General features: G+C 35.3%; 3 protein-coding genes across 10 annotated transcripts in view; 2 read left to right on the top strand and 1 right to left on the bottom strand.

Moving 5' to 3' along the window:
* Nucleotides 1-3,028, bottom strand: part of Liprin-alpha — a 129,790-nt gene extending 126,762 nt beyond the window's left edge. For all 8 annotated transcript variants that reach the window (XM_053749060.1, XM_053749056.1, XM_053749062.1 and 5 more), the window contains exon 1: nucleotides 2,508-3,028. In XM_053749060.1, coding sequence (XP_053605035.1) covers nucleotides 2,508-2,756 — 249 coding nt within the window. In that variant the 5' untranslated portion in view covers nucleotides 2,757-3,028. The remainder of the gene's footprint in view (nucleotides 1-2,507) is intronic.
* A 1,278-nt stretch (nucleotides 3,029-4,306) lies between these two features.
* On the top strand, nucleotides 4,307-7,645 carry fsd (fates-shifted). The gene is made up of 3 exons (XM_053748775.1): nucleotides 4,307-4,680; nucleotides 4,920-5,629; nucleotides 6,413-7,645. Exons 1-3 carry the CDS (start codon nucleotides 4,611-4,613, stop codon nucleotides 6,725-6,727), a joined length of 1,095 nt encoding a protein of 364 aa, XP_053604750.1. The 5' UTR covers nucleotides 4,307-4,610; the 3' UTR covers nucleotides 6,728-7,645.
* A 1,108-nt stretch (nucleotides 7,646-8,753) lies between these two features.
* LOC128671931 (uncharacterized) lies at nucleotides 8,754-11,608 on the top strand. The gene is made up of 5 exons (XM_053748776.1): nucleotides 8,754-8,899; nucleotides 9,654-9,710; nucleotides 9,880-9,960; nucleotides 10,616-10,855; nucleotides 11,423-11,608. The coding sequence occupies exons 1-5, from the start codon at nucleotides 8,861-8,863 to the stop codon at nucleotides 11,573-11,575; spliced, it is 570 nt and encodes a 189-aa protein (XP_053604751.1). The 5' UTR covers nucleotides 8,754-8,860; the 3' UTR covers nucleotides 11,576-11,608.
* The last annotated feature ends 542 nt before the right edge of the window (nucleotides 11,609-12,150 follow it).

The following is a 12,150-nucleotide window of genomic DNA, read 5'->3' on the forward strand; positions in this document are numbered from 1 at the left end:
TTATCTGGCAATCGGAGTGCATTGTGTCATTACTGCATCAACTGCATGCGATTATCGCTTGATGACGTCATAGCTTTCGTTTCGTGGCGGCTTACTTTGAAGTTTTGATACTTTGAGTTGATGCGTTAAATTCGTTAATTTAAATCGAGACATTACCTCATTACCCTTCAATGAATTCTTATCTGTCTTAATGATGAATTAAATGTTTATCCACTTGATACATACAAATAGATGTTATGCTTATAAATAGGTAATTGTAATACCGGCTCCACACTATCGCGGACCAGTTCGCAGAACTTGGCGGATTCGCCATACATTGCAAGTTTTTCATACATTGGCGTTATCTGTTCGAGTACAGCGATAGTGTGGAGCCGGCATATGATTTACTTATGTTCCGCCAGGAGTATGGCATGTAAAATAATTCCACCTAAATTAGGTCGGTTGAAACCGCTTTATGTACTATCAACATGCCTTATAACCATTAGTAAGACGGGCAAAACAATCCATTCATGTACACACCAACCGCTCCAGACGATCCACACGGGAAGTCTTTTGCCCCCTTAGGTCTTGTAAAAAATCACCGATTAAATACACTGTTCATTAACAATGGCATTACAAAGTAGATAGGATTATCATTACTATGAGCGAGCGTGTTTACGTCACAAGTTCGCACGTCCCGATTCACAGGCGCACTTGAACTCACGCTTATGATAAAGAGTTTTTGTAGTTACTTGTTTGTAACAGGTGCTTGTACATCATACATATGTATACAACAGTACAACTACCCCAAACAGTTTATTTTTATATAAAAAAAAACTGTAAAGATAAATTTAAACAATTTTCTGAATAGTTTATATTATTCTGAAAATTAAATCCCCTTCGATGTCGAAAGTCCTGGTCAGTAATAAAGAATTAACATATTATATGGAGTCAAAGATTAATTTGTGCAACTCAGCCAAATGACACATATTAGGTAGAATAAGCTAAGTAGTTGAGAAGCAGTTAGATACATGTAACTAACAAAGAATATCGACGACTGGGTCAAGGCAGTCATGAAGACAATGCTCAGCCAATGGAACAGATTAGCTATTGCAATATAAATCGTTAACCGTGAATTCTTATCCTAATTATTTCAGTCCTTTTGTTTCGATTTCAAATGTGATAAGAATAGAAGCAAGGAAAATGTTAGATATTTTTTGGCAAGCAAATCTTTACCATGGATTTTGAAAAGCATGCAGTTTACACTTCCTTCTCGATACTTCAAATTACACATATAATATATGCAAAATTTCAAGATGGTTGGTTTAGTAGATAGAGTGTGAAGAGGTTACAAACTTACTTTCTTTTATTTTTTTATTATTGATCTAATATCAATAAAAAATTATGGTGATAATGAAATCATCTCTATAAAAAAAATCTACTAACAAATATATGAGACAAGATCAGCTCACAAACCACAAAAATATTGCCATACGCACTTGTGGCAATGGTTAGAAAATTTGTACACATTTTTGAAAAACAAACAGTTAAATAATTAAAAGCAGTAATGATAAGTTTTTGGTCAACAATGATAATTTCCTTCATCTCAAGGATAACTTCAGACCAATGTTGATAAAGCCAGATAGTTACTATCAATATCAATATGACTCAGATATATAATAATAATTCTTCCTAATCCTAACTAATAGTATACACATAAGTCTAAAAATTTGGATGTATGTAATAATTGACTAAATTATAAAGATCATAAAGAGTATTCACATGGGGAATATATTTTTTAATTCGCATGAGAACCTTATCTTAAATTAATACTAGGCAAATGCGATTGTATCTTTTGTTATGATAAAAAATTTTTGCCAAGATAGAGCGGCAGTAACCAGTGTAAAAAAAAAATAAAAGAGCTCTTAGTTTTTTTAGAACTCTTAGGCTAACTAAATAAAATTGATGTAACATCTGTAAATTATTGAATAATCATCAGATATTTAATATGCACATGATTTTTTATTTTAAACTAGTTCAAAACTGTACTCGTAAAGTTTGAAGGTTTGTTTTGGATGTAAGATTAAAATTAGCTCTTCTTATTCTCTAGAGCAAAAAGCAATATCTTCGGCTATGAACATATTTTTTGCTCATAAACTAAAAATGTCTACAAAAACAATTGGGGGGTGTCTCTTCTTAGCTAAATTAAATTCATAGCCCACAGGGCATTTATTAATATATGATTAGAATTAACAAGATTCAACAAAAAAACTCATTAAATTTTAACATAAAATTAATTCTTTAAATTTTAACTTTAAGTGTTACTTTGATAAAAATTTGGCAATAATGTATAGCTCTGACGGACTGATGGTATAATTTTAATCACATTTTACAACTGGAGAACTTTTGAATGAGCATGTTTATCACTTCATGTTATCACATGGTTGCATTACGAAGCATTAGTCAAGGACGCTGATATGTGATTTTAGGTCGATAGTACTAGTCTAATTTAATCTTATGTCACTGACCTGAGGCAAGTTAGCAGCGATCTGCCTGTGCAAGGAATCCCGTTCCTTCTCCACTTCCTTAAGTCGTAGTTCCGAATCTCCGAGACGCTCCTGTGTCTCTCGTAGACTCTCCACCAATTTGTCTCTCTCATCCAACATCGAGACCATAAGCTGCTCGAAGTTCGCATCTTCGCCAGATAACTGCGAACTCCTCTGACTGATACTGTCCTCCGATATCGTGGGCATCACGTCGCACATCATATTCCACATTTTAATTTACCATCAAAACAGAATATTTATCGTACACGACACACTGAACACAATTTTCGACCACCGTTTTAATACATATGTTCCGGCACAAACGTTACCTAAATCTAGCGTACAAAACACGAGCACGGTGTTTCACATTGTCAGAATATTCGAACAACACTTTAATTATAAAATCGGGAGGCATTCTAGTTCGATTATTAGAAAGACACACCTAAAACTTCAACTCCTACGATTCCATACTATCACTGCTCAAGCGGCATGTCTGCCATCTTGAAATGGAACGTCAATTATGTCAAAGATTAAAAATATGTAGACAATTTTAATAGGTAGCAACACACAGTTAATAGTCCATAGAATCACATATGTTGCCTATTTTACATCAACGATCGAAAATGTTGTAGTATGCGACTTGTGCAACTTCATCTGATGAGCTTTCTGTTTCCATCATGGAATTAGTATTAGTACGTACTTATTAAATCCATGGTTTCCATAGGGTAATGCCTGGACATCACCATTAGAAAGGCGGTAAATTAATAAAATACGTGCAGCATAAAATAAAAGTGATTTTGAATCTCGACATTGGGATGTTGCACTACACAGCGGTGGTGGTGAAATAGTTAAGACGCCCGCCTGTGGATCGAAAGGTCCCAGGTTCGAATCCTACTCGTGCCACATGAGTTTGTATACCAATCTGACTCATGTATAGTATGTAGTTTTTATCGTCCACCACTTATTTCCGGTGAAGGAAAACATCGTGAGGAAACCTGCACACTGGTTGATTCTTATTAACGTGTGTGTGAAATGGAGAAGGCAATGGCAAACCACTCCATTAATAATGCCAAGAAAGTTGTTGTCTGTGATTCATTCCACGTAACAACACGACCCTCAGCCATGTGGAATACGACTATGAAGAAGAAGACTGCACAGCAATCAGGCATCTTCAGTAAGATTGCTGGCAGCAACTGGATAAGGATAACCCAGGCCAGAAATGTAGACAGAAGGAGGCCTATGTCCGCAGTGGGTCACGGAGGGTTGCAAATGATGAAGTAGACAACTTGGTCATGTTTCTTCCTTCGTCTGCAAAATTAGTGTAATAAAATAAAGTTCGTATGTTTTTACGTGATTACTGCTCGCATACTAGCTTCACCACTTCACATTTTTATTAATATCTTTTATTTCTTAGCGAAAAAAAATTACAATTTATACCAATGTAATGTTTTTATATCTGTGATTATACCACACAGTTTCTATAATAAATATAGCAGATGACCATTGAAGGTATTGGTATACTTGTGATACAACATATAATTTTTTACGGTACCTACCTACTTATTACAAAAGAGAGTGCCTATTTATAACTTTCTGTCTGATGGAACAATAATTACTGTTTCTATTTTAGGGTACCATGCTTTATCTATCTATTAGCTTCATTTGAGTAGGTAGGTACATACTATGTCGAAGCTACTAATTCCATGCTTCATAGACTTAAAACAATTCTCATAGTAATGTCATTGTCAAGAGTAATGTTATTGTCAACGTCATCATTCCGATCCAGATTCAGATAGTTCCTCCCTCCACCTTTTTTTAATTTTGTTTGCTTTTCTGATTTCTAACTAGATTCTGGCTGGCATTAATTTAAACTTAAGTATCTATCGCTAAATTCTTCTGATGCATTAGTATTACTGACAATATATTACAATACATATGTACTACATTTACACTATAATATAAGCAAAGTCTATTAAAACTTTTACCTACATTTCTTCCTTTGCTTGCACTTGTGTAAGTACAACTTCTGTTGCATGCAAGTCCAGACAACTGCGATATTTTTTGTTGTTTAAAAAATTACTAACCATGCCGATGAAAAAGAGTAAGAAGGAAAAAAAGAGCGAACGCAAACGCGAACGAAATTTCATTGCAAAAGGTAAAATATTAGATATTTATTACATTACTTATTTAGCTAATTATTTTGCTGAAAAAAAAAACCTATATAGGTGCTTTGATGCCTGTAACTTCAGCAATATATATGAAGCAACATACCAAGTCAGTCACAATAATATTGTTATAAGATTTTTTTTCTTACTTTTATAAATACTGTAATAGGATATCTATATTTTTTAAAATTATAACATTTCGATACAGTTCATCATTACAATTTTTCAGATGTAACAATAAATGACAGTGCAGATGCCCCAAAAGCTGTGAATAAACTGAAAAAGTTTACATTGAGTGATGCGGATGCCATTTTGTCTGAACCATCATGGGACAAGTTGCAAGCTGACAACACCAATATTGACATTATCGAGCAACTTAACCCTGATGGCACTAAGAGCTTTATTTACACAAAGAAGCGTAACTCTTCCAAGTCTGAAGCAAGTATTGATGATCGACCAGGGATAGTTTACCCAGAAATAGTATGGTATCACTTGTCGCGATATATAAAGCCTGAAGACATTGGTAATTTTGCAGGGATTAACAGTTCAACTTATGCCATCACAAAAACTGAGTCATTTTGGAGAGGGTTGTATAAAAAATATTGTGATAATCATCCCAGGTTGCCTAAAAAGTTACAAATTGAGAATAGTTACACAGTTTATGGATTGCGCCAGAGAGTGATACGGGCATTGTACCATACATATAGTTTATTTTATAAAAATGTTTTGCATCAGGCAGCTCAGGACAGTAAGCCACATGATTTGGTCAGACGAAAATGTGTAAATTTGTGGTTCTGCGAGAGTGCCACTCACTGGACAGTGTATTTCAAATTCAAGAAAATATTTGCTAGTAAAACTCGAGGAAGGTGGAATGTTGATTTTCTGGAAGAACTTGGGAATGTTGATGCTAACACAGAGGAGGACTGCCAAGTATTACAGGTAAAATTATACTATTTTTTTTATGAATTTTCTTTAATTTTCATCATCTGAACTTAAGTTCAGATGATCTTTTGTGTGAAGTTCAGTTTGTTAACAAACTAAACTTACTTATGGTGAGATCAATATTACGTAACATTGTCTTGGGAGGCCAGATGTATTATACATTCTGGAGAGGGGTGATAATGTAAAGGCAGATATAATACCAAATAAAATGGAATTTCCCCATGAGCAAGCAAATGAAGCCTCAACAAAAAATAGATTAAAACCATCTGCAACCCTCTGTGACCCACTGCTGGATGACCCACTGCTCTTTTTGTTAGTCTTAATATATATATATAGGTAGACCTAAACTAGTTCCCTCTATTAATATGATTGTGAATAGTCTAAAACCACAGTGGTAAAATCTTGCCACTGAACCGACAGGTCCTGGGTTCGAACCCTGGTAGGGTCATGATGGAAAATGATCTTTTTCTGATTGATCCGGGTCTTGGATGTTTATCTTTATATGTATTTGTTATAAAATATAGTATCATTGAGTTAGTATGCCATAACACAAGTTTCGAACTTATTTTAGGGCTAGCTCAATCTGTGTGATTTGTCCTAATATATTTATTTATTTATTTATTTAACAGCATAATAAACAGTAGTACATTCAGAAGTGATCCCTTCATAAGGCTGCCACTTTTAATACTATGTTTTTTGTATGTACATATTGTACATGCAATAAAAATATTTTTAATCTGATTTTCAAAAATTGTTCAATATTGACCCATTTGATTTCAGGTGACATGCCAAAGCTTGTACGATGTACCTCCGCTTATGGGTATGACATTATCATCTGTCAGCGTGGTGCTCTCGCAAGGGTTCCAACATCACAGACTCCATCTTGGCTTCAACTCCGGCCACCACGTCTCCAAGAACATCCTCCCGGAGTGCACTGTGGTTTTGGATACTGTTACGAACATTTCTGTGTATGACTGGTGGCATCCGAGGTATCCACATTTTGATAATACTCTACCATCAAATGTGAGGGACGATGAGTCACAGCCAGTTTTGAAGAAAGATTTCTTTAATATCAAAGACGGGGAATACTTATAAAGTAAGTATTTTTACAATTTGAACTGTTTTTATTTTTTGTAGTTTAGACACCTCTAGTCTGTGTTAATAAACAAAACTGTTCAACAAAGTTTTCTTACATATTTTTTGCCACAATTTTTTTTTTGTATTTGGATAATATTCCTATTCTTTGATTTATGGAGCTACGAATGATTGAAGACGAATGGGTGATTGATTGAAGCTATGAATACACTGGGCAACATTTGACGCGCAACATATCATTCGTCACGCGTTACCATTGACTCGAGTGAAATAGCACATAGTCGATCTCACTCATGCAAATTGTAATGAAAAGGAAAGAACTTCGCGTCAAATGTTCCCTAGTGTTCAATCTAAAAACTAGAAAAATCAAAGATACTATATTCACTATATTCATTAACTTACAAGATAAATTATGTTTAATATGAAGGCCAGTGAAGGTAGGCAAGTTTGGAATTTATTTTATTTTGATTCAGTTTTTTTTATTGTTTTCTTTCTTTAGGTAAGTAGGTATTTCTGTAGTAATCCTTTTATGACATCAGACCAAACTCTGTAACAAAAAAAGTTCGAAAACTAGTGAATTTACAGTCAATATTATACATGCAGTAGTGTTAGAGCGATGTATAAAGTTCCAGTTAGTAGTAGTTCTAGAAGAGCCGCGAAAGAAGTCGCGCGGCAATATGTGTCAATGTGAGTTATAATAATTATAGGTTATTTTATGTTGTAGTCTTTCTTTCGTGGCTCTCTTTAAAATTACATGTATGTGTCTTTGAGTGTGTTTTCATTTGAAGAAAAGTACAAAGTATGTGTGATAATGTAAGTGTACATTTATCGCAGTGTTGTTGCTATAAGCATTATTATCTAAGATTGTAAAACTTAAGGTAAGCCACATGTGATAATATATTGATTATATTCTTGTTACTAATGTGTTTTATTAATTGACTACCGCGCGTTTCTGAGAAAAAGCCACGTTTTAAGCCACGAATATACTAGGGAACATTTGACACGCAACATATTTTTATTTACTTTTCATTACAATTTGCACGAGTGAGATCGACTATGAGCTATTTCACTCGAGTCAATAATAATGTGTTAGATGTTGGGCGTCAAATGTTGCCTAGTTTATTCGTAGCTTTAGACGGACGGACGACGAATGTTTCTATAAGGCTTCCGTTTTTACCTTGCGAGGTACAGAACCCTAAATAACATAGTTGCAATCAGGATTAAAAAAATGACCAATGGATCGAACTTTTTCGTTTGCGAATTTGCTTAGAACCATCGAAAAACAATTGTAAATAATAATAAAAAGTAAATTAATGGAGTGAACTTCGATTACACGAGAATCGGGCCCCAGAACGTTACCACGCGCCATCTTGTTTTTTACAAGATCGAACCGGTAAACGGTAAACCGGCTGTTATTAGACTAGTTTTACTCCATAAGCACGTACCTATTACGTTTTTAATGATTACGGTATAAAAAACCTTTTGTCCATTATTATTATATACTTGTGTATAGGTAGGTTGGAATGGACAAAAATATTCGACCACTATTTAGAATATGAATTGATATTGATACATACATAAATGCTCTCAACGGCGCACATTAAGCACTAAGCTTGTACACATCCAGAAACGCAGACAAATTTTTGTGATCTCAGGTACAAATATTATGTATAGTTGTACAAAGAAATATACATAATATTTGTACCTGAGATCACAAATATTTGTCTGCGGTTCTGGATGTGTACAAGCTTAGTGCTTAATGTGCGCCGTTGAGAGCATTTATGTATGTATCAATATCAATTCATATTCTAAATAGTGGTCGAATATTTTTTTAAAGTCGAGTAGTTCCGAGGATTACCTACAATGGAACTTATAGGTAAACATTTTCTTTATAATATTAGTCGATTACTTAAGTGTACAGTCACGTACTATGATGTATATAAGTACAAAGCCATTCAATTTTAGACTTTGTCACTTTGGAATAAGAACATTTATATTAATGCACGTAACTGTACATAATAAGAGTTTGACCTCTGAGATAATGCGACCTACGTGTGGCCGTAATGAGATAATTTTCTAGTTTAGACGGTTACTGGACCTCGACGAACAAACAGTGTGAGTTTAAGTGTAAAGATGTGTACGTTACTTGTTATTTTCGTGATTGCTGTCGGGGTAAGTAAATAAATAAATAAATATATTAGGACAAATCACACAGATTGAGCCAGCCCCAAAGTAAGTTCGAGACTTGTGCTATGGGACACTAACTCAACGATACTATATTTTATAACAAATACATATTATAGATAAACATCCAAGACCCGGGCCAATCAGAAAAAGATCATTTTCCATCATGACCCGACCGGGGATCGAACCCGGGACCTCTCGGTTCAGTGGCAAGAACCTTACCTCTGCACCACCGAGGTCGTCAACTGAGCTTAATAACCTTTTTTTATATTAAGTACTTAGTATTTTTAACCTTTAAAACTTGTATTTTTAACCTTTCAAGGCTTGCGTACCATAAAACATAGAATTTACTTTGTACGCCTGTTTTATTTGTTTATGCGCAATTCATGTGTGCGATAAGAATTAACTATCATAACGGGGTTGTTTATTTATTTGTTCATTACCTCGCGCTTTCTACTCTAAAACTCATATTTTTTTTTTTGCAAAGAACAGCGTTTTATTCATCCCAGAATAAAGAACTGCGCCCGTCTTAAATTAACGCGGGCGGAGCCGTGGCCTACAGCTAGTTCTTATGGTTGTTGTCGTACATTATGTATTTTAGTTTGTTACTTTTCATAAAAACTATCGGATTTTAATTCAGAATTAGGTAGTATTTAATCCCACAGAAGCAAGAGGCAGCTATAATTTCTATAATTTATGTAGCTTAATCTGTAACCAATTTATTTTTAATTTGTGCTTACAGGCGAGTCAAGGACAAACAACACACAAGCCAATATATTGTTCAAGGATTCCTGATAATGTATGTTGATATCCAGTCTAATATTTATATATAGTCACCCTACAATATTCTCTTTTATGTGACGGTGATAGCGGCATTGCAATAATTTTACGACAATTGCAATAATTTTACGACGGATTTTTTGTATATTTTTCAGAAATGTGCGTAAAACAATACTTCAATGTTGCAGGCTTTGCCTTGTATGGGAAACCCGCAACTTGTGGCCAAGGAGCTATCATCGCAGTGTTCTCGTGAGGAGGCCGATGCTGCGGTAAGTAACACCGACACGTACAGCAATAAAGGCATCATGTACTTCTGACGAGCGCTATATTTGAAGTATAATTGATAGGTATGTTTTTAAATAGAGCACGCCGTGATATGAAAGTCTTGAGTCGCTGTTTTCTCGTGGTCCCTAGATTTTGTCCTATTAATGGCACCACGAGGGAGAAATATTTCTCGTAGTCCCATTTCTATGTTCAGTGAACTTAGGACTCAATGCGTGACCGTGCGAAGTGGAGATGAAATAGTAGGAAAGCAGGCTTTGCCTCCCACGCTCAATGGCTAAAGAAACAACCGAAAAACGCTCAACTGAGAGGGGGAAACTTTAGACTCAAATTAGCCGAAATTTATTATTATTATAGAAAACTATAGACATTGTAATATTTTTCATTTTACTCATACAGGAAAGAGACATGCATATTATAAATACACGTGAAGAAACGGGACAGAACGCTAATATTTTTTGTCCCTCACTGTGCCCATATTATAAGGCCCAATCTGCCGTTTTGTATGACATGGACCGGAGTGGGAAGCTGTATGGAAATCTCGAATATGATCTGCTATTAGTCGAAATACTTCTGTGTGTCTACACAACTTTCATCTTTGTAAGTTGTAATTGTATAAATATAATATTAACATGTTTTCAGTGTAACAAGTACACGTGCACACTGAATAACGCCGGTTGGCTGGACGAAGGCACGCAGAAGATCAACAAGAAGAAAGTGGAGGCGTATTTCGACCAATACGCCAAAGACCACCCTGGCTTCAGCGCCGCAGTTCTGGCCCTGAAGACTTCGTGCTTGTCCGGCAGTTTGCCACCGCAAGGAGTCCACCTGGACTGCCCAGCTTATGATCTCAGTCATTGCATCTTCGCTAGTTTTCTGAAGGTACTATTATTTGACGACTAGCGGTAGGTATTCATATTATTCATACGCCAAACAAATTACACAGGGTAAAATTCATGTCTATGCTTTATGCCTTATATGCCTTTAGACATAAATTGAAAGCATTTGGTTGAATGGTCAATCTTTATTACCATTGAATCTCGCAATGTACATATGGATTCAGTGTGGGTTGGCTCATATTTTTTTTTAATTTATAGTATATACTAACTAGCGGCCCGCCCCGGCTTCGCTCGGGTATAACCTTGATAAAAAGTAGCCTATGTCACTGCGGAACGTTTCGTCTATCTCTGTGCCAAATTTCATCAAAATCGGTTTAGTAGTTTTTCAGTTTATTCATTAGAAACAAATACAAATCTTTTATATTTATAATATTAGTATGGATATGTGATTAACGTGCTAAAATTGCAATAATTTATTATATAATTACCATAGTATTATGTATTGTATTTTTGTTTGCTTGCAGAAATAGAAAAAATCTAGAGATTGCTAGATTTGATATCATATATGAAACATATGAAAAATATCTGACAAGCGATTCAAATGTTCCAGAATTCTGGTTCCCAGTGGCTGCAATCAGAAGCGTGTCAGAGCACCAAGAGGCAGGTGGAGAGTTGCCCCTCCTGCCCCGAGGAGTGCTACGCCCCGGCCATACCCATCGGCTCCTGCAACGCTTGCTACGCCACACCCCCCACTTCTGGCTAGACTTGGATGTAATAAACGGCTTTTTAAAGAAAACAGTTTTTTTATCCATTGGCATGTGCACTTGGGGCGTAAAAGGACCGCATTTACGTAGTGTGTGATTGCCAGTTCGGGTGGCCTCATCTGTGCGCTGCGCTCTCTTACGGTCGCTCCCAATAACCTAACTGTCGGCCATTTTGTCACTCATCACGCAGCTGATATATCAACTTCTCAAATCTCGTTACAAGCCATTGGCTAGATTAATTACATGAATAAAAAATAAAAATCCATTTAGGCCATACAAATGTTTATTTCATTGCACAAACAAAATTAGGCAATGGAATGCCTATGTTTGTGTTAATTTAAACTATATAAGTTTAAGAGAAACCGAGTTCTCAAGCACCCGTGATATCTAATTCAGGAATAATGACTAAAGGTTAAACATTTATATATTAGAGTAGGTAGATAGAGATTCAAAAAGTGAGTAATTAAATTATATAAAATATCATACATCGTCACTAGTGTAAAAATAAATAATTTGCTTGCATTCGACGTATAAAATAATACAGGGTATTTTGCATACGTCCTTTTTCACTGCA

The sequence above is a fragment of the Plodia interpunctella genome, chromosome 8 (assembly GCF_027563975.2).
Source record: "Plodia interpunctella isolate USDA-ARS_2022_Savannah chromosome 8, ilPloInte3.2, whole genome shotgun sequence".
Taxonomy (NCBI): Eukaryota; Metazoa; Arthropoda; class Insecta; order Lepidoptera; family Pyralidae; genus Plodia; species Plodia interpunctella.